Here is a 22,255-nt window from a genome sequence, read left to right as displayed (position 1 = left end):
TCCTCAAAATTAAAACTCACTTTAACAGTGACATGACTTGGGTTCACCTTCCACCAGAACCGTGTGTGGGTTCCATGAAACCATTTCATCAACAATTAAGCAGGCCCACACCAAGCCCAACAATAACTCCTTTTGATTCGCGTATGGGTACTGCATATGCAATATAGCCCAACACAAATGGATGAATTACAACGCATGTTTTCGTGTTGTTACATATTTGATGTTTAATAAATAATATAAAATAAAACTAAATAAAAAAATATAGAAATATATAATAAAATTATCATTAATGACTAACTTGAAAAATGGTCTAATGATGCTGGTGGCCAATAATTGGTTGGCGATAGAAGTAGGATATCAGTGGCCAGTCACAGTGGTTAATGGTAACTAATAACTTATTGATAATGATAGTTAGATGACAGCAGAGATCAATCAAAGACGATTAACGGTCGACCGACGATAGTTGTTAGTGGTTGATGACTTATCCATGATAATCATGGGTGGAGAACTAGTGGTGATTAACAGTGGTTGGCAGAGGTGAATAATAATGGGGACATATTACAATAATTTTTTTATTTATTTAAAAATAATAATCCTTATAGTTGTTATGTCTCTTAAATGAATTTTTTCCTATGGTTTTAATAAAACAAAAAAAAAAAAACATTAAATTGTCCATCACCATTTATTTGTTCTATATTCATATACTTTATTTATAAATCAAACAAAGCATTAAAAAAAAAAAAATCGTACTATGTTACCCTTCATTGTTTTGGCGCATCAAACGCATTTTTTAATTGTGCTCTTTCTAAAACTAGCCCAACATACTGGTAACTGGCTCCACCCAAAGTGCATACATAACCTATATACCATTATAAATCATATATATCTCAATAACTAATTAAGTTGAAGGGCAGGTGAACCTTTCTCCATTATAAATGAAAGAAAGCCGCCCATTCCATTCAGCTCACCCACCCTTTCCAACTTTGTAACACTCATTGAAATTTTTTTTTTTTAATTTCTAATTTTTTATAATTTAGCATTGATGTCAAAGAATCTAGTAGTCCAGACTCCAGCATTCTCATTAATACAACTCGTGATTCCGAGGTATGCCACGCTCAGTCAGACATGGGCCCAACTCAATCACCGCAATATTAACTCTCTTTATTACTTTATAAATAAATAAATAAATAAATATATATATATATATATATATTATTTTGTACTTTCTGTAATTACATGCATGCCCTCCGAGTACTTGTGAATTAATGTGGAAATTTCATTTTGGATCATCCTAGGATTTGGTATGGTAGCGCTGTTTGAAGAGATTGAACACTGTTTTTATTTATTTATTTAATTTTAAGATTTACTTATTTTGTTTCTTTTTTTTATGGTATAAAAAATAATATAATTATTGTGATTTTTTTTATATTTTTTATATTTTTAACATATTATATAATTGTGCTATTTGTATGATTCTATCACACACAATGTGATGTGATATCCAAAACAAAAACATAAATAAGAGAATAACTTAATAAAAATTAAATTAAAGTATCATGAACGTGATAGATGCAATAGTAATAATAAAATAACACCACGGATAGATAAAAAAAAATATATATATCTCATCACCACTATACTTCAAAATCTCTACCTTGACCAAGTGTTTCCTCTCTACACCACCAACCATATCCAATCAATATATATATATACATATAAATAAATAATTCTAATTATCAAAATAAACAAAAAAAACCAATCAGCTTTTAAGTACCCACTGTTTCATCCAACCTCAACGCAAGCATATTAATTAATTAATTTTATTTCTGGACAAAATTGACCAATTCATGCTGTCACATTAATATTTTTTAATAATCGATATTGACACCAAAGCTCATTGACGTAAAAATATAAACATTTATATATATATATATATATATAATTAAAAGAGAAAATCCAAAAGTAGAGAAGACTTCAGAGTTGGTGGTCCCCACCCTCCATCTCTTTCACTTTCTCTTTCTCTTTCTCTCTTATTTAGTCTTCTCTAAACCCAACTGTTTCTGGCCACCAAGCGCCACCAATCTTCATCTCTTCTTCTTCTTTTTTTGCTTCTCTCTTTCTATTTATTTTAGTCCCACATCGACTATTCTCAAAGTTCACCGGAGATCGGATCTTATATATATATATATATATTTGGTATCGTAGGCTGAAAGCTGTGAAGATGGAGCATCTCGTTGAGGTTGAGCCAGGGCGCGGCGCCGCCGATGGATGCCCTTCCGCCGGACCCGTTTACCGTAGCGCGTTCGCGAAGGATGGATTTCCCCCGGCGGTCTCGGGCATCGAGAGTTGCTGGGATGTATTCCGGTCTGGATTCGGTTTTACGTTATCTTTGGATTTTTGGTCTCTGCTTTTGAATTTTGATTGTTGATTGACTGGATCTATGGTTTTCTTGTTTGGGTGTAGATTGTCGGTGGAGAAGTATCCCGGGAATAGGATGCTTGGGCGGCGCGAGATTGTGGATGGGAAGGTATCGTGTTTGATCTTGTGATTTTGATCCGTGAATTGAGTGTTTGGATGCTGATTTTTTGAGCTTTGATTTGATGTGTGTTGGTGAAGGCCGGGAAGTACGTGTGGATGACTTATAAGGAAGTCTACGATGTTGTGATGAAGGTCGGCGCTTCAATTCGAAGCTGTGGTGTCGGGCAGGTACTTTTTTATTCATATCTTTATATATATATATATATATATATAGGTTTAATGTGATTTAGCTGAGAGTGATTGGGTAAATGCTGAGGAATGTAATTGAAAGTGCTCTTACTTTTATGTGTACCTTGTGAGCAATGAATGAGGTTGGTATAAACTAAATTCCCCATCTTGAGCACTATTGGTTTCTATTTCCTAATAAGCTTATTTACTTTGAGGTCTCATTTGTTTAGAATCGTATTGGTATGTTTTTATTTGAGTTTTGCGTGTTTAAAAATCCCTTTTTGTCACGCTAGTTGTGTTTTGCATGAATTTTACTATCATTTAATCTATTTGGACTTTGATTTGTTTGAGATAAAAGTAATTATATTTTCTAATGGAAAAGTCAGCTTCGTGGCTTTCATTACTGTTGGTCTTAACTAAAAATTATCCTGGAAATAGCTGCTTCCCCTGCTTCTTAATGTTTTTCGTAGTGGACGTGGCAGTGTTGCCCACCTACCCCCATCTCTCTACCCTGCACCAGGAATTATTGCAGATTCCGTTTTTACTTTTGTCTTTTTATTTTCAAAATATGACTAGTTGCTTTTACCAATTTATATGCTTAATGGGAGATGCATAGCTTTTGCCGCTTGAGGATGTGCCTTGATTTGATATTATAAACGTTGGGAATTTATTGATTTTATCTACAGTTACTGGTATGCCCACAGCATTTCAATGTAGCCATTGTCACCATTAATATGTTTGTCATGTTTTTTTTTTTTTAGGGAGGTCGATGTGGTATTTATGGTGCTAATTGTCCTGAGTGGGTCATCAGTATGGAGGTACTTCCTAATCACAGACTCATTTGTCAATGGCTTGAATAAATGATAGATTGTACCCTTGAAATTTCAGCTTCATTTTTTCAAGTTCCATCTCATCAAGATTTTGAACATTTTGCATTTTCCATTTAAATGCTGTCATGGAAAACTACTCTTGCATTAGAGCCCGCTTGGAGCTGTTCATCATCTTTTTCACATATACCTTATGATCTTCACAGGCTTGCAATGCTCATGGAATTTACTGTGTTCCGTTGTACGATACCCTTGGTATGTAATTACTTATTCAGCCATTTATTGTGCATATTGGGTATTTATTTTTCATTGACTAATGAAAATCACTATTATTGCTCTGGTTACTTGCATCAATATTTTTTTGTTGGCATTTGTGTATGAAGCATTCAATGTTTTCTTCTATCTGTTGTCCTGCTTGCTCATCTCTTATTCACCGCTTTTTTTTTTTCTTCGTTTCTGCCTTTAGGTGCTGGAGCAGTGGAATTTATTATATGCCATGCCGAAATTGAAGTTGCTTTTGTGGAAGAAAAGAAGATTGTTGAGGTGAACAATGTTTTATCTTCATCCATGTTGAGCTTTTTATTAGTTTCTACATAAATGAGTCCAAGGAAATAATTCATCTCCATGAATTACCTGTTTTCCTTGGGTTATGAAGAGAAGATTTCTGGTTATCAATTGTTTCTGTCAACTTCTGATAATTTCTTTCGTTCTACTAAAGTTATTGGTTCTTATTGATAGTCCTGCCATAATTTTGCATGTCTGTACTGCTGAAGGGCCAAGTGTCATTGAATTGGAGTGTCCATTGTGTTTCAGTATAAACTGTTTTTGAGCAAATTAATAATTATTTCTGTCAGCTGTTCAAAAGACACACTCTTGTATCATCATATCATTTATATGAAAATAACTTAATATTTGAATGATGTATTTAAGCATTCTGTAAATTTATCCCTTTTTTTTTGTATTTTTAATCAAAATATTGTGCTAGTTGATCTTGATTAACAAAATGCATTATTCCTTGATAATTCTAATATTTCCTTTTGTTTTATCAGGTGTTGAAAACCTTTCCAAATTCCACAAAATTTTTGAAGAGTAAGCTATATTGTTATTCGTATTCCAGATTAGCCCCATATATTCCTTATCCATGATGCTTTCTGTTTGCAGCAATTGTGAGTTTTGGAAAAGTCACTCATGAACAAAAAGAAGAGGTCGAGAAGTTTGGTTTGGCTATTTATTCTTGGGATGAGTTTTTGCTCTTGGTAGGCCCATTTAACAACTTCTGCTATATTTATTTATATAAAACTCTATTAAATACTTTTTCCGAAGAAAAATATAACTTGTATGTTGGCACATCAGGAACTTTGGTTTAAAAGATATTTGGTTAGTCTGTGCTTACTATTGTTTGTGCATTGCTTGTATGATCTTTCTTACTATTGTTTGTGCGTTGCTTGTATGATCTTTCCTTGAGGCAAAAATGTTTTATATCTTTAATGTTCCACTTCATGTATAAACTGCAGGGAAATGATCAGCAGTTTGATCTTCCAATTAACCAGAAGACCGATATCTGTACTATAATGTATACCAGTGGAACAACTGGTGATCCGAAAGGTGTGATGATCTCCAATGAAAGTATCACTACTCTTATTTCTGGTGTGGTTCGTTTGCTTGATTGTGTCAATGAGCAGGTATTTTGTTTTTTTAATGTTGTACATTATTATTATAATTATTATTTTATTGCTTTATAGGATTAATTGAATATGTTGGGAAATTTAGAGCTTTCTTGCCTTTTTCTATATCATGGTTGGCCTGCATGTTCCTGCTTTATTGCTTATTACTTCTTGGCAATATCTCCAAGTACTTTCAAGGTTCCCCCAAGTGTTTGAGCATCAATAAAAAAAAAACCACATGCCCAGAATGTCTAAGATGCATGCACAAACAAATTAAAAACATATTCCTATCTATATCTCTGTACTAAATAAACCAACTTGTCTGGAGAAACATAACTTCTCATATCTCATGCTTCATTATAGTGGTTGATTATGAGGTTAGAAAGCAAGAAAAAATGAAAATAACTATCAGCATTAAACTTAATTATTGATCTCATGTATATGACATTACTGACATAATAATTTTTTGTGCAGTTGAGTGAGAAGGATGTCTATATTTCATATCTCCCTCTTGCACACATTTTTGATCGGGTGATTGAAGAGATGTTTATCTTCTGTGGAGCTTCAATTGGATTTTGGCGTGGGGTAAGGAACAGGATTTACATACACTATTTTGAACCATCTTGGACAGTTCATTATGGTTCCTCTTTCAGGATGTCAAACTATTGGTAGAAGACATTGGGGAGCTAAAACCAACTATCTTCTGTGCTGTTCCACGTGTGCTTGATCGAATTTTCACAGGTGAAGAAAAGCCCGTACTTCCATTTATTTATTTTATATTGGTGTTCTTTCAACTTGTTGGAGATGCTATTGTTTCTGATGATGTTTCTTTCATACTATTATTTTGAGAACTGTTTTACTTGTTTCTCAGGTCTGCAAGATAAGATCTCATCAGGTGGCCTTCTAAAGAGCACATTGTTTAATCTCGGTTTCAAATAGTAAGTTCCTATAATCATAACTTATGTCAAAAATTTACCCCTATGAACAACCTGGCACATTCACTACATATCAAAATTTCAATCATCTCCTACATTGTTCCTTCTTCAACTTTTTGTAGTTGATGTTTAAAATTTGTCTTTGCTGCTGAAAATACTTTTTGTTGTGCACCAATTGATTTCTGATGTTTATTCAGTATAATAGTTTGCTTTCCCTTTTTTTTTAAAAAAAAAAAGAGGATGAGAAAGTTATAACCTTTCATCTCATTCAATGTGTCTGCTGTAAACCTTGCAGCAAACTGTATAACATGACAAAAGGAGCCAAGCATGAAGAAGCAGCTAAGATTGTTGATAAGATTGTATTTAACAAGGTAAGTGATCAAAATGCAGCTTTGGTTCCCTCTTTTCAACCAGCAACATTTGCGCATGTTCTCATTAAATGAGTTTCAAATTAATTATTTAGGTAAAACAAGGGCTAGGTGGGAATGTACGACTCATCTTGTCTGGAGCAGCTCCGTTGGCTACCCATGTTGAAGAGTTTTTGCGAGTGGTGACATGTGCTCATGTCTTACAGGGCTATGGTAATTCTCTAAACATAATACTATAACTTATCTATTGATATGTCATTTATTACTGAAATGAGTAATTTTCTAATTACCCACTTGCTCAATTGAATATTTTGATGCTCTTGGAAGCAATAGGGAGAAAAAATCACAAGACTATCTTTAGAGTTAGCCGGTCCTATATAGCTTAGCCATAATGTTTTTTCCCCCTCTTAATGTAATGATTAAAATTCCATGTAAGCCATCAAAATCAGTTGCACCTGTATCTGCTTCCTACGAAAATTCTGGACGAGTAATTAATAAAAAAAAGTTATATCTTGGATTGTTTTTACTGGATAATACTTTAGAATGGGAAAATTGGGACATGGTGTCACTACTATGATGAAGATGTTTGCATGAAAATTGGGAATGTCTCAACTTCCTTGTATGCACGTTCACATATGTTTGTATGTATATATGTATCAAAATTTTGTGGCCAAACATTTTTTTATTTGGGCACCTAAAATTATGCCGTCTCATATGCTAATCAAATTACAGAACATAGAGACTGGTTAATAATTTGGTTGGTTATAAATACTTCCTTTGTTTGCTTACAGGTCTCACAGAGTCCTGCGCAGGGACTTTTGTGTCTCTACCAAATGAATTATCAATGCTTGGCACTGTGGGCCCTCCAGTTCCAAATGTTGATGTGCGCCTGGAGTCTGTCCCTGAAATGGGTTATGATGCTCTTGCTGCCGTACCACGGGGAGAAATCTGCGTCCGGGGAAAAACTTTGTTTTCAGGATACTATAAAAGAGATGACCTCACTAAGGAGGTTATGATAGATGGGTGGTTTCACACAGGTTTGTGTCACCTCATCTGACATTTTATTTATAATAATTATTTTAATTTCATAGTCAATCCACTCTTGGTCAAGTATAAGCTTGAATTTACTGGGTTAGTGAAACATCATAGTGTCATTTAGGATGAAACTAGATGTTGCTTATCTCCCATGTTATATAACAAATTTCATGATTTTTTTTTATTTGATAAAAAAAATTGTCATGGCTTGATCCAGGTGATGTTGGTGAATGGCAACAAAATGGAAGCCTGAAAATAATTGACCGAAAGAAAAACATTTTTAAGCTTTCACAAGGAGAGTATGTGGCAGTTGAAAATCTAGAGAACATATATGGGCTTGTTCCTGATATCGATTCGGTATGTCTTTTAACTTACTACTCTCTAATTTAATTGGCTAAGCTTGTGATGTTACTATGTCAGTCACATTTCCCCTTTACATCTTTTAAAAGTTACGTATATTTATTTTCTTCCCTGTATCTATCCTTTCTTCATTAGAAATTTTAAGATCAAGTATACCAAAAGAGCTGAAAACCTTGAAAAAAAAAAATATCACACTTGGCCCACTGATTCATGCTCTTCATAACTACTAACTAACTCCCAATTAATGTTGAAGTCACTAGAGAAAATCTCAAAAATTACTCTTTTCTTAGAGATGAGCCCTCTCAAGAGAGATGTCTGGTATTGTTGCAGATATGGATCTACGGGAACAGCTTCGAGTCCTTCCTTGTTGCTATTTTAAATCCCAACAAACAAGCTCTCGAGCGTTGGGCTGAAGCCAATGGAGTTACCGGTGATTTTGAAGCTCTTTGCCAGGATCCAAAAGCAAAAGAATACTTCATTGGGGAGCTTGCTAAGATTGGAAAGTCTAAGAAGGTTAAACCATTCTTATTCAAGAATGAGCTCTGATTTAGATGGTTTGCAGGTGTTGTGATAGAGAGAGTATTTACATCATCTCTTTTCTTATTCTTGTTCTTGCAGCTCAAAGGTTTTGAGTTCATAAAAGCTGTTCACCTTGACCCTGTACCCTTTGACATGGACCGTGATTTGCTTACTCCTACCTACAAAAAGAAGCGCCCACAACTACTTAAATACTACAAGGTCAGACCATCTTCCCCTCTTCACTAATCTTGTAATTCTTCAGGTGTTTCAGTTCCTCAATTCAAGTTTGGCCTTTTGATACCAATTTGCTCTTGAAGTCATAATCTTATATACCCAGCATTAAACTGAGACTTTTGCAAATATTGCCCCATTTAGTATATTTGCAAACATTAGTAATGAAGTTTGTTTTGCATGTAGAGTTCTTGGGGGGATATTAACACAAATATGTTGGTTTTAGTGGTAGATAAGAAATTATAATAAATATATATGCTTTGACACCATTTGGTATTATTAGAGATTATTTATTTACTTGCTAGTTTTTCATGTGCTTATCTTCAAATTGTTAACTATGATGCTAAACCTTTTTAGAGTGTCATTGATGAGCTCTACAAGAGCACAAAGTGAGTTGAAGAAGCTGCTCGAGTGTTTCATAAACAAGCATAGCCCGCTATTATCCGGAGCATTTCATGTCTGTCTCACATGTAGATATGCAAAATTCATGTCTGTCTATTTGGTACTTGGCATCAGAGGAATTATTTATTGTCATTATAGCTTATTGGAACATCAGCCTTACAATCAGAGTAGCTTCCATATGAAGCGTTGTGCTATATTATATCTCAGGCATTCATCATTAGCATCTGGACGCTTTTACCGCAAGCAATTACTTAATCTTCTTTTTTTTTTTGGCAAGTTGATTCACGTTCCTGAAATTAAAACAACTAATTATTTATTTACGAGGATGCTGGTTTTTAATATAAAAAAAGAGTTTAAAAAAAAAAAATGGTTTTAAAAACCACGCTTTTCCCACTCGTACAATCGTGAATTGACTGATAATCACGCATTACTAGTACCTTTTTGTGTTTTATTAAGCATGGATATAAAATCATCATTCCACTTTATTTTACCCAAAACAGAAAAAAAAAGAAAAGAAAAAAAAACCAAATCATCCTGGCAACATACCATTGGCTTCACAAAATATAAGCAACTTAACAACAATTAAGTCTTGAAGACTAACAACCAAGTGATCTATTAATATTCGGATCCGTGTTAAAATTTTTAATAAGTGGTGAAAATTTGAATCTCAAATAAGAGCATATTTTTGGGAATGTGAACAATAATTGTGTGCAAGATCTATATGTGCATGGGCTCTGCCCCTGTTTGCTCTGCCAAGACTAGTCTATTCCCAGTCTTTCTTAACAATCTAGCTGCTCATTTTGACGCCAAAAACCTTAAGTCCTGGAGGATGCCATTCAGTAACAATTTGTTCCAAGTGTTATTTACTACAACATACAGTAAAAGTAAAATAAAATATGCAATAGTATACATTTATTCAGATTATGATGTATTAGCTTCTCCTACGCCATTAAGAGTAACAATACTTCCGTGGTATCCTCCAAAGGATTTTTTATGGACAGGAATTCATCTGAACAAGGTGATATCCTCCCGAAAGAAAACAATCTAGGGTTTTAGATCTAGTCCTAAACAGCAAATTATGAAGTCAAAGCAGCCCCCAACATGGTTGTTGCCCTTGTTAAGGTCCTCAGCTCCCTCTTTGCAAAAGAGGGCAATGCAAATGCAGCCTTGTGTACCTACCCATAAGCAAATATCGAATGGCCAATGTTATTCACATATAGACATCACATAAGCATGAGAAAAATATTTGCATGAATATTAGAAGTAAACTCCCCCCACCCCCCAAATTGAAATGGAATATATTTTAAAACATCAATGATATAAGCAAGAAATGTCCTTTGGAAAAAATTGCATTTTAAATATCTTTCAGCCATAATCAAACCATGTCCTAGATTAATGGTCTTTGTTGAGGACATATGCCCAGTGGCAGTGCTGTATGCATTATGTAATTCTAGATGCATATCCGTACCAAATCAAAACCACATCACCTCTGATGAAATAAGGAAGGATAAAGAAAAACTGAATAATGATACCTCTGAATTATAAAAATGGAGTTCCTTCTTGGACTTGAGCGTTGTTCCTTTAATCTTCTCAATTGGGTTTACAGGATTCACAAAATCAACAGGTGATCCATCCTTTGAGCACAGTATAAATCCAATGACACCACTGCCAAAGGCCAGTCAAATGAAGGCATCCAACCCTTCAGTGAAGCAGATTTATAACAATGTACAATAAATTGAATATGATCCAGCTAAAGCATGAATTAACACAAATGATACATGCCCTCACTGATCCTGAACATATATAAGGTGGTTAAACCATTTGTATGTTACCATTATTCATGGAACATTTAACCATACATGTTTCAGGCACAATACATCTTCCTTCAAGCAATGACAGTGCTAGATTCATCATGAGAGAGAGTTCAACACAGACACACAATTAGCTCATGAAAAATAAATGTAACAATAATGAAGGAATTCAACCATACACGACATCTGTACACATAAAAGCAAAACCTACCCACATTAATCTTAGTTTTGCAGGACATGAGATTCAACCTATGCATATCAAGCGCATCCTTTGTTATTTCATACCAGTTAACGAATAAATACAAGGGAGGAATTCATATTTTTCAGATAATTTTATTTAGAATAAATAAACTGACGAACTTTGCATAATGTTTGGAAAATACAGAAAAAAGGACAAATATTGAAAGTTTCAAAGGTTCAAACAACAAATGGGAATAATCAAAAAAGCTTTGTGAGATTGGCATAAATGGCCAAACCATGGAAAGGTAGCGACTCTTGTCTTTATAAAAACCAAATTCAAGCATTTGAGTTCATGTTTCATTCATTGGGACACTGCCAAAAGAGTTATTAGATTTAATTCAATAGGAAGGCTATATGATCACTTCAGACACTACATGATAATAATAATAAATTGAGTTGGGCAAATGCATATTAACTCTATCAGAGTCTCAGTTACCCGGCAGCGTTTGCATGTGCACTGATTACTAAAATATTGCAAAGAAATAATTACACCTAAGCAAACTCAGTTCAAAGCTTTTGCAATATTAGAAGCTTCCTATGAAGAATAGCCTGAAACTGTAGGGTTGAAATGGCATGAGGGAAAAGGTACCACTGAGAACTCATCACGAGCAATTCAGACCAGTAAGGCTTTTGCAGCAATAAATAGGCATTCACATGATTTATCAAATATCAAAAAACAAACTTTGCCTAAAATCTAAATACCTAGGGTATGTTGGCACACTTGTCCAGGCATAACGCACAGAACCTTTAAAGACTTCATGACAGATAGAGAGCATGTCCTGAATAAGATGTGTGTGAAGCCACATGCTCTCTGCTTGGTTACATAGAACACCACCTGGCCTCAATGCCCTCGCTATTGTCTCAAAGAATGGCTTTTCAACAAGCTCTTGAGCTGGCCCTGTAACAAAGATTAAGCAAGAGAGAATATTGCATCGTATCTGAAAATTATTTTAAAAAAAAAATGAAAAAATCACATAAAAAGTTTCCAAACAGTGCAAAAGGAGACTACAAACATGCAATCTTGCCATATTAGTTAAAAAGCATACGCCCTGAGAAAAGATTCTTTTGATGCATAATTTAGAGCTTGAGGAGAGAAGTTTAGGAAACTCTAAGAGACTTTTGAGAAATCCATAGAAGGGGTACTGTAGCAACCTCCAAGAACAAATAATATCATCTGCTTTATTTATTGAAGTCCAACTATAAATTAGAACCAAATAGAAATCCATTCACCTAAAAGATCAAAGTTTGTTTGTGAGTCATATTTTAATTAAAAAATCCCTATTAACAACTATGGTTCGCATGCTCATACGAACAACAAAACTTCTGTGCTGCCGCTGTGCAAGCCATCTTACCAGTAGATGAAGTTCAAGACTGCCAAGTGTCAAGTGAGTTGTTCTTGTCACCTTAGCAACTCCACATAAAATGACAATCATATTTTTTCCACCTGGCTCCTCACAATAGCACTTACAAATTTTGTGAAGCAGTTTTGTAAGAAAATGTTAGCCAGAAGGTAATATTGCATCTTATTACTGAATATAAGGTAATATTAACATCAAAGATTAGCTTTCAAACAGCTCATCAGATGCTTCCTTGAATTGCTCTATTTATCATGTTAGTTTATATATACACACATTTACAGGACATAAGTTCAATATGACATGTACAACAAGCAGTTTACATGAAGGAGGACATGTAATCACAAAGGTATTCTACTTTGTGCTTACAATCAGCTAGTTATCACTTTTCACTATGTAAACATAAGCACTTTTTTTTTTTGTAAATTGCTTTAGAAGAATGTGTCTTTTCTATAACCACCAACAACAGCCTCTTCTTGATATGGGCACACAAAAATACAGGACAGCCGACCACAAAAATTTATCAAAATAAGGACCCATGCAACTATTCTATTTATAGAAAAACTTCCAGATTAGCATCCACCTTCCCATTGCAAGCACTACTTAAAGCACCATATATAGAGCTTAAAAGGCAATGGCCTTATAAAAACCTTGACAAGCACAAAGTTTGCCATACCTATTGGATCAGATGAATCAACAATGATGGCATCATATGCCCCTTCAGAAGCATTCCTTAAAAATTCCACAGCTGCATAGAAAGTCATGTTTGGAGACCAAGAAATGTAAAAACTTTAGTAGGTCAAATGCAATCAGCAAGAGGCAAAGTGGCAAACAAAGGAAAAAAACCTTCCACATCCTTATGTTGCATAAAAATCATTAAACAGTAAATATGATAACCAAAGTATAAAACCAATTTTTAACATACCATCATCAACATGAAGTCGAACTCGAGGATCCTCAAATCCAACAGATAAATCTGGAAAGAATTGCTTACAGACCTGACGGGAGAATAAATGAAATATTAACAAACACCAACCATGGTCATTCCCTACGTAATACAAATAAAACACAGGCTTACATCAATAACTAATTTGTCTATCTCACATATATCAATTGTCTCCACGGAACTGTGCCGTGAAATTTCTCGAACCACACCACCATCACCACCTCCTATCACCAAAACCTGCAACATAAAGTTCAATGTAACTTCAGATGAACCAACTACAACTAGAAATGAGGAACACTTGACCATTAACAACAAAGAATAATTCTTGAAAAATCTAATATGCATGCTAACAGAATTAATGCTTTAATAAAATATGAGCTAAAAGTCTAACATGATGCAGATTCATCCATATTGAGCCAAAAATTAATCCAGATTCAGCTAAAAACTGAATCAGGGGACAATAAAGTAGGGAATCACGTTGGGTCCATAATTTATAAAATCAAATAAATGACAAGGTTTTCCAGGTTAAGGCTATATGGAATCTTAGCATGAACTCAGAACTGATTCCCAGTTATAATTGCACAAAAACACAACAATGGCTGGTGATTACCCAAACACTATAAGAAGCCACATTTATTTTACAGTATTGGCATGCGTTGGGTTTGCAAAAAGAAAATATACATATAATGCTTTGCAGAATCTGGGTATATTACAGTTTTGGGGGATGGGATTGAACAAAGAGGAAGGTGAGCAATCATTTCTTGATATGCACACTCATCTGCTTCAGTCAACTGGATAATTCCATCGAGCACAAGAACTTTACCATAAACTGTAGACTGCACAAAAGTTATGTAGTTGCTTCATTAAGAAAGATAAAAAAGGTAGGTCTAGCTATATAATATGTCAGGGGCGAAATATTTGCCAGAAAGAACACCATAAACCTCAAAGACCAAGATCTCTTGGTAGTCTGACTTTCCTTGGAATAAAATCTTTTCCACTTTCAGAGAATGAGCTTCTCCTGCAAAAAGCAATAAAATACTAAAGCTGCAAGCTTCCTCACATGAGACATATAGATACTAAGTTTACCCAAGAAACAGTTTAAGTTGAATAAAAATCAAGTGTCAAGATCAGATGCATAATGAGGAGAAAAGTTCTCAAAAATTGGGTGTCAAGTGAAGGTGGTGAAATGATCTAAGATTTTGTAAATGTTTTGGGATAACAATGAACATTATTTTCAAAAAAGCACTCAAGGAGTTGAGACAGGTGCATCCTAAAATATTCCCTTTTTCAAGCCATCAATGCTGGAGTAAGAAATCAGCAATAATTGTCCACTGCACCAACCATTGTAATTGTTACCATGTAGCACTTTTTTTAGTCCAAAAGGAGTAATATATCATATACTTTGGAGAAAGACAACATTAATTTCATCGGTGGCTATCAAGAAGTGATAGTGATAATAAAGCACACCATTAACTGCAGATCACATACCACAAAGCAATTTTTTTTATTTTCGTTTTGTCCTTAAACCAAATGTATAGCATGCAAGAGGTATTCCATAACCAAACAATCATCAAATTACTAACCAACAGAGTTGAGGTAGATAAAGAATTGAAATGTTCCCACTGGGCATTTTAGTATATTTTGGAAATGAGGCATGGATAAAAGTCTAGACACTCAAAGATAAAGAATACCAGGCCACATTGGGTTGTTGTAATACAATGGCTTGCCCTCTTTATCTGCAAAAAAAAAAAAAAGTCAACCAAATAAAAATTAGCAAGCTGGAGGGAGAGATGTAGAACGCCCCAAACAGAAATCAAATGCCACCGCCAATAGTCTCAGTTACCGCAAAATCACTAGATAAGGAACAGGGCACTACTCACACTGAGAGAACCACCCGGAAACCACAGTGGCATGGCACTTGGCTTCCGATTCTGGCAAGGAAGCCATAGCTTTCTGACAGCAAGGAGGGATGCGCTTCGGAGAGGCACTTCCCCCAGCTCCATTTAACTTCACGTTCTCCGCGGCCTCAGAACCTCCACCTCTACCACTAATGTCCATGACTTTGTTGCCTCTGTAGTTTTCAATCTACCAGTTCAGAAATAAAAAACCCTATAAAAAGTTCACAGAAACCAACAAAAAAAATAAATTTTCTAGCATAGACAAACCAGACAACATCTTAGAAACCAAACCCTAAAAATCTCAAATATGTACACCTGGAACCCACACACACACACACACACAAATAAAAAATAAAAAAATAATAATAAAAAAATTAAAAAAAGGAACGTTACAGCCAACATTTAGAACTAAAAAAATTAAAAAAATTTAAAAAACTAGAAGTAAGAACAAAAATCATCGTCTCACTAACAAATCACTTCAAAATCACGTAAAAATGCAAGAAGATTCAAAGAAAAAAAGAAAAAAAAAAGAACATATAATTTAATTGGATTAAAAAAAAATCAGCAAAAACAACCAAAAAAAACCGCGTAAGCTAAAAAAAACTCTATAAAAAATTAGTAAAAATCATATTTAAAAAAAAAATGCATTAGATCTTTCAAAAAAACCGGACTAAAAAACCACTTCCAAAACACGCCATCCAACAAAACCAAACCCCCAAGAAAATCAAACACCCAAATCTCCAGATCACAGTCAATTACCAACAAAAAGGAGCTCATAAGAGCTACAAAGACGCACAAGTGAAAACCAAAAGAAGAGAACCTCAGCTGGTTTCAATGGCGGAGAAGAAGGCGATCTAGCGATGTCGTCAAGCACAAGATGGGAATCAACGCACGATGCTCCTGCTTCGCTTTGGGTCTCTATCGTGGAGAGCTTTTCGGCGCTCGCTTTTCGCTCCTTTTCTTCTCTCGAGACGTCGGCGGAGAAGAAGAGAAATGAAAAGAGCGAGCGAGAAGAGATGCCGAATGGTTGGGCGTATTTATAAGGTGATATCGGATCATCGGGGACTCTGATCTAAGCTATATCAGCCGTCCATTTCACTCCCAGTTGGCTTTTTTTTTTGTTATTCCACCCAATAAATGGACCACTAATTCGACCTCTTCTTGAGTAGTTGTGTCCACGTCAGCAATTTAGTGACGCTTGTTTTAACTTTGGTTTAGAAATGTCTTTGTTATAATAGTATGTGTTTATTCCTCCTCACTTATCATTAACTAGTGGGTCCTTTTTAGGTTGGCTTTATAAGTTCATCTGTTTCAAGTTTCATTGTTTATCTTTATAGTTTATATTTTATGTTTAGTTTATTTTATTTTTATTTTTTCCTTATTTGAATGTATCCCTATTTGGATTTTTTTTTCCTCTCAAATGGTGTGCTATGAATAGTTATTTTTTAATGAATATTTGTTCATGGACAAAAAAAAAAAATCATAAAGAAGACAAAATTAATAAAATTCATGTTTAAATGCATAAAATTTACTTCTATTATTTTTTGGACGGATAAGCCACATGTCATGACCTTCCATTATCATTTTAGTTATTATTTTGTCATATATAAAAGTATTTATTACTTTTTTTTTCGAGCTTTTTTTCTCACATGTCAATACTTAATAACTATCAGGTAATTTTCTAAGTTATTGTAATAACATTTATTAAAAAACTTTTATTGTGATAAGTCCCCAAGCAATTTTATTTTTTTAATTCTCACATATGTATTACATACTACTATAATACATATTTATTAAAAGAGTATATTATTTTCTTCTTTTTAAGAGTCTTTATAAAATAAATATTCTCAAAGAAAAGAAAAATGTAATCCCATAATGGGTATGGGGTATGAAATCCTAGATTCTCTCTTGAGGGGACGGTGGAATAAATTTGGCTGATCACTGTAGTGAGGAGAGATTTTCTGCCCTCAAAATGTTTTTATTATATATATATATATATGTGTGTGTTAAAATAAAAAAAATTAAAACATTAAAAAAAATATGATATAATATCAAAGATTAATCTCAATTGGTATCTATTAAATTTATGAATTTATGCCTTACATTATTAAAAATTTAAAAAAAATTGTGTTGAGAGGCAGGTGAGGAGTGAGAACTTCCTCCTTCCATGATTTCTTAACCAGGGCGGAGACAAAAAATTTCTACCCGAAATGAGAGAGTGAGAAGAATAACACTCATCATCTCCGCCACGTGCCAATCTCTACCCACATAATCAATTAATTTTCTTTGTACAAAAGCCATTATTTGAGAAGGAGAGAATAATTTCTTATTCGATGATGGAGATGAAAGGATAGGGACCACAACAAAATTAACATATAGGTGAAAAAAGGAAGTCAAAAGTTCATAAATTAATAGCAAAACAGGACTAAACTACAAAGGTTGGATGTTACTCACCCTAATTAGTATGAGGGTCTGTTTTCCCAAATTTATTGCTTGAATTTTACGTGGAAAGTCTCTTTTACCCCCGTTCAATACCGCTGCTACATCAATACACTTTTTAAAAATTACTCACCTTCAATTAGTTCAACAAAAGATAGGAATAGTTTTTTTTTTTTGGGGGGTTTTTTATCTTTGCAACCATTATATCACCAATATGTACACACATACATGAAAGAGGAATAATAATAAAAAAGGCCAAGATAAATAAATAAATAAAAATATGAATTATTTCTAACTATTTATTTTTACAAATATATGACGTGCCCAGACTTAAAGGATCTTAAGCACCGCTGCTTTAATAAGCCATATTGACGTGGACAGACAAAATGGACCCCAGAATGTGACCACCCCCACCCCGGAAAGGGAAAGCAAGTGTCCCTTTCACAGGCAAAGAGGTCATTTCAAACGAATGATCTCGTTTGGTTTTGAAAAATCTCTTGCCTGACACTTGTCATGTGACCAATACTCAGGACAATGCTAAGTGGGCCTTAATTCATTTTATAATAATGAGCTTTCCAACCACTCAATATCAATTACCAATACCATGGGAGAAAAAAAAAAATCTCAATCACAAAAATGGAAATGTTTCTGATCTCTTGGTTTACACCCAGCTTCCTCTAATAGAATTCCATCTTTAATCCAATTGAAGAATGGGTTGTCAGTTGCCACTCTGTAAACCATAACTGATAAATATGATGCACATGGCATGCTAGAGAACACAAATATGAAACATAGCATGATGAAACATGATTTGATGCACATAACATGGTAGAGAAGAACACAAAGCTGAAACATGGCATGAGGAACATTAACATATCTCTTCTTTGCAAACACCAAGAAACTGGGAAACAAAGAAGATAAGAGGCAAGAGCATAGTTTGGTTGGTGAACGGGTGGTCACAATCTCTAGTAAACACAACCAACACTTAGCTGCTACACGTGAACATACCTATAATACGAAAGCACACAGACGAGGCGCGGCATCAAGCAATCAAGAACCTCGCGAGGTCTTGGTTCCTTTTAATTTCTTCAACTCGATGACAACAACACTTATGTTGTCTTTGCTTCCTCGAGACATTGCAAGCTCAACCAACAATGTTGCTGCTTCCACAGCAGTACGGCCCCTCACCGCCTCAGGGAACATCTTAGCTGCTCGCCCACTGAGGCATTGCCTTGCTACCTTGCAAGCCACTTGGTTTGATACGACGTCCCATAGTCCATCGGTTGCCAGGATAATGAACTCGTCTTTTTCAGTCCGGTCGACCACTGTCACTTCGGGTTCAGATATCACATATGGTTTAAGATAGTAATCCCCTGCACAGGATCATGATCTTTCTATCAAGAGGGGAATTACATGGTAAATTATGAGATCAAGACATCTGGCAACAAGAAATTATGTCAAAGCTTTGTCAAGGAAAACCATTAGAAGGTTATATAGATGAAGAGTCTGCTTCCAACTTGCAAGATTAACGCTAAACAATCAGTCAAATAAACAGAATGAATTTCTAGGTTCTTTCAACAAGGAGGAAACCTACTTTAAGCAAAACCAGTTGGTCAAAAACTTGTGTTCATCTTTTAACATGTCACATTATATTAGTCTTTAAATATACTCTAGTATGCATACCTATAGAGCGAGAAGTGGCTAGTACTCCTAGAACCCGATAACCATTCCAGTTGATGACTCTTCCTCCAGCTGCTTCAATTCGTTCCATTTCATCTGGCCTCTCAGGCTGTGCAGATGCATTAAGTATAACTGTATAAGTAACATGACATTACCTTATTCACTGCAACAATTAAGTGACAGAATAGGATTTATAGAAAAAAGACATTTATAAGTCATGCATTCGATGAAACAAATCATTATAAAGCAAGCAAAACTTTATTTGTAATAGAATGTGGTAAATAAATCTCAAGTCAGAATAAGATTAGAAATAAATGCCAACGATCCAAGGATATATGGACTATATTCCAGAGTTGAAATAAAAATGGCTTCGGAAGGTCAAATAATATTCATGTAATGTCTATTCAATTGAAGAACGAAAACTTGACTAAATTGGTCTTAGTTACTCTTGAGGATGGGAAGAAGGAGATTCTCAAATGAAGGGAAGGATCCAATTACTTCCAAAGAATTGAATGAGGAGCTGTATGAGGTGAAAATCTCATGTATAGTTACCCAGAGTGACAGTAAGAGTGACTTAGCAATTTGGTAATAGAAGAGGAACAACCTCAGACAGAGAGACAGGATAAGCTTCAAAATGACAATAGAATAAGAGGAATTAATCGATCGATGCACATTGAGATGCGGCAGCTGAAGCAGCAGCTTAAAAAAACTGGATAAAGAACTCTGACCATGTCTCAAGCCCCTTATTATAAGACTAATTTTTACAAAACCACTACCACAGGAGGTAAACAAACTGGATAAGTAAAAAATCACTTGGAAGGCTGCAAATAAACTGTACCATACTGAGAAATCTAAGGCACACATCTCTTGAAAATCATGACCAAAACAAAACAAAAGCTGTAACACTGATGATCATTTGAAAAAGAAAACTATGTCAACCATGCACCTACATTCTCAATTTTGAGTTTGCTAACCATCACTAGAATATGTAAAAAAAAAGAATCCCCCATGATCAAGAACCAAAAAAGGACAAGTACCAATCTTACCTACAAACAACAGATCTTCAATTCATATCTTTTTAATTTTAAAAACAAGACTATAATCAACTTCATCAGGCAAGAATTCAGTGGAATGTTCCTACTGATAGGAACAAATAGTAGTTACATAAGCAAATTCTTTCAAATCTCCAGCATAAACAGATTTATGCAGTAGTACTTTAGTAGTACTTAAAACTTAAAAAGAGGCAACAACCACAGACTAAAAACACTTGGTTTCTTCGGATGCAAGGTTCAAATGGCAAGGTTCTCACAACCTACAAAGAGTTTCCTTTACTTCACATGCTTAGTGATACCATAAAATTATTATCTTATGGAATTAAGTTGTAATTAATTAGAGCAAAACATGAGATTTGATCTCCAACCAAATGTGTCAGAATGCATACAATATAATAACTAGGACATCAACACAAAAGCTGCCCAAAATGTCTCCTAATTGTCAGAAACCACATGCAAGGGCCATTACTGGTAAAACCTCACAATAACTTCAGAAGCCCACAGTTTCTATAAAAATATAAGAAATCACATAAAAACAACACTAAGAAGAAGATGAAGTTGATAAAACGTGAAACTAAGGAACCAAGAAAAAAATTCAAAAAACTACTACATTTCATAGGATGCATTCATTGAATAAGAGTACCCAAAAAAAAAACATGGTTAGAAAGAACTTAGAAGCATCTCAAAGCCCATAAATCCACAGATTGCACGGAAAACACATGGAGCCACTAATAATATGATAAAAAATTAATCAAAAATTTTATTTTTAATCACGAGATTAAAGAATGTGCCCAGGCTTATACCTTGTGATCAGTCGAGAGTGGAACGGCGACGCCCCCGCGCGAGAGCACCGCGCGCGAGTCGCCGCAGTTGGCCACCATGATCCGCTTTGGGTCCACCACGGCCACCACCGCCGTCGACCCCACCGTCCTTTCCTCAGCCCTCGGACTCAACACCGCTTCAACCACCTCCCCGTCAACCTTCGCAAAACTCGCTATCAACGCCTCCTTCCACCCCACCTCGTCTTCAGCTCCCACCCTCACCTCCTCCGTCAGCACGACGTGCATCCTGTCCCTGCACACACGTGCCACCTTCGCTCCGCCATGACCATCATAAACCCCATAGAAATCGTATCCCTCGGAAAATCCCGGCGCCATGGTCACCGCGTCCTCCATCTCCCTCCTTCTCCCCACCACCGACACCGAAGCACGGGTCAGTCCACCGTCGCCGTAGACGACGATAGTCTCAGAGTCCGACGAAGGCGCCGAGACGTGGGACGTCGACGAAGACGACGACGACGACGGCTCTCCCGACGAGGAGTCGTCGGAGCTCTGGTTCTCTCCTCGGATCCGCTTCATGTTCTCATCGGCGGACCCAGTCTCCAACTCGCGATCGTTATCGGATCTACCTCGCCGGATCTCCGCCCGCCTCCACCGCCCGGATCCGAGATCACTATTTTCAGAAACCCCCTCAGTCCCACTCATTATTACGAAATCCCCCTCCTCAGGGATCTCTTTATGATTTTCCGTCATACTAAGAAGACGGAAGAACAACTCGCGTGGGGAGGGGTCCATTATTAATACTCGAGAACAAGCCGATCAACGCCCACCGTTGGATCACAAAGCACCGTCCGATGAGCGCCAGGTACACGAGGCACCCATTGGGCCGTACCTCTGGCGCATCTCAACGTGGATCATTCACGATGGAGACGTGGACGGCTGGATTTCATCACCTACAAAACGTGGCGGCTCGGATGGAGCGATTGGGATTCGGGCGAGATATTCTCT

At 35.6% G+C, this 22,255-nt stretch overlaps 3 protein-coding genes across 9 annotated transcripts; 1 reads left to right on the top strand and 2 right to left on the bottom strand.

The window, feature by feature from the left end:
• Window positions 1-496: 496 nt before the first annotated feature.
• Window positions 497-9,272, top strand: LOC120251461 (long chain acyl-CoA synthetase 4-like). The gene is made up of 21 exons (XM_039259976.1): window positions 497-537; window positions 1,038-1,104; window positions 2,039-2,364; window positions 2,464-2,527; window positions 2,617-2,706; window positions 3,468-3,524; window positions 3,740-3,788; window positions 4,000-4,076; window positions 4,583-4,622; window positions 4,695-4,789; window positions 5,048-5,215; window positions 5,672-5,782; window positions 5,851-5,938; window positions 6,069-6,135; window positions 6,428-6,503; window positions 6,596-6,713; window positions 7,292-7,537; window positions 7,753-7,892; window positions 8,226-8,408; window positions 8,514-8,633; window positions 9,003-9,272. Exons 1-21 carry the CDS (start codon window positions 497-499, stop codon window positions 9,036-9,038), a joined length of 2,259 nt encoding a protein of 752 aa, XP_039115910.1. The 3' UTR covers window positions 9,039-9,272.
• A 584-nt stretch (window positions 9,273-9,856) lies between these two features.
• On the bottom strand, window positions 9,857-16,325 carry LOC120251796 (spermidine synthase 2-like). 7 transcript variants are annotated; one of them, XR_005533489.1, is made up of 11 exons: window positions 16,118-16,319; window positions 15,280-15,508; window positions 15,091-15,135; window positions 14,341-14,417; window positions 14,113-14,235; window positions 13,532-13,636; window positions 13,379-13,451; window positions 13,130-13,201; window positions 11,801-11,996; window positions 10,580-10,746; window positions 9,857-10,222 (listed from the first exon to the last, which is right to left on the bottom strand). XR_005533489.1 is itself a non-coding variant. In XM_039260449.1 (11 exons), exons 2-11 carry the CDS (start codon window positions 15,455-15,457, stop codon window positions 10,124-10,126), a joined length of 1,101 nt encoding a protein of 366 aa, XP_039116383.1. In that variant the 5' UTR covers window positions 15,458-15,484; window positions 16,094-16,325; the 3' UTR covers window positions 9,857-10,123. The 7 variants fall into 7 exon arrangements, 6 of the variants coding, with proteins under 6 accessions (XP_039116383.1, XP_039116380.1, XP_039116382.1 ...); XM_039260449.1 differs by having other exon boundaries at window positions 10,580-10,712; window positions 15,280-15,484; window positions 16,094-16,325; XM_039260446.1 differs by having other exon boundaries at window positions 10,580-10,712; window positions 15,280-15,484; window positions 16,118-16,325.
• A 2,056-nt stretch (window positions 16,326-18,381) lies between these two features.
• Window positions 18,382-22,255, bottom strand: LOC120251724 (protein phosphatase 2C 51-like). Its single transcript, XM_039260360.1, has 3 exons — window positions 21,272-22,255; window positions 19,420-19,525; window positions 18,382-19,109 (listed from the first exon to the last, which is right to left on the bottom strand). The coding sequence occupies exons 1-3, from the start codon at window positions 22,040-22,042 to the stop codon at window positions 18,787-18,789; spliced, it is 1,200 nt and encodes a 399-aa protein (XP_039116294.1). The 5' UTR covers window positions 22,043-22,255; the 3' UTR covers window positions 18,382-18,786.

Source organism: Dioscorea cayenensis, chromosome 20, assembly GCF_009730915.1.
Source record: "Dioscorea cayenensis subsp. rotundata cultivar TDr96_F1 chromosome 20, TDr96_F1_v2_PseudoChromosome.rev07_lg8_w22 25.fasta, whole genome shotgun sequence".
NCBI classification, from domain to species: Eukaryota; Viridiplantae; Streptophyta; class Magnoliopsida; order Dioscoreales; family Dioscoreaceae; genus Dioscorea; species Dioscorea cayenensis.
The sequence above is the reverse complement of the archived record's forward strand: the minus strand, read 5'-3'. Positions and strand labels throughout refer to the sequence as shown.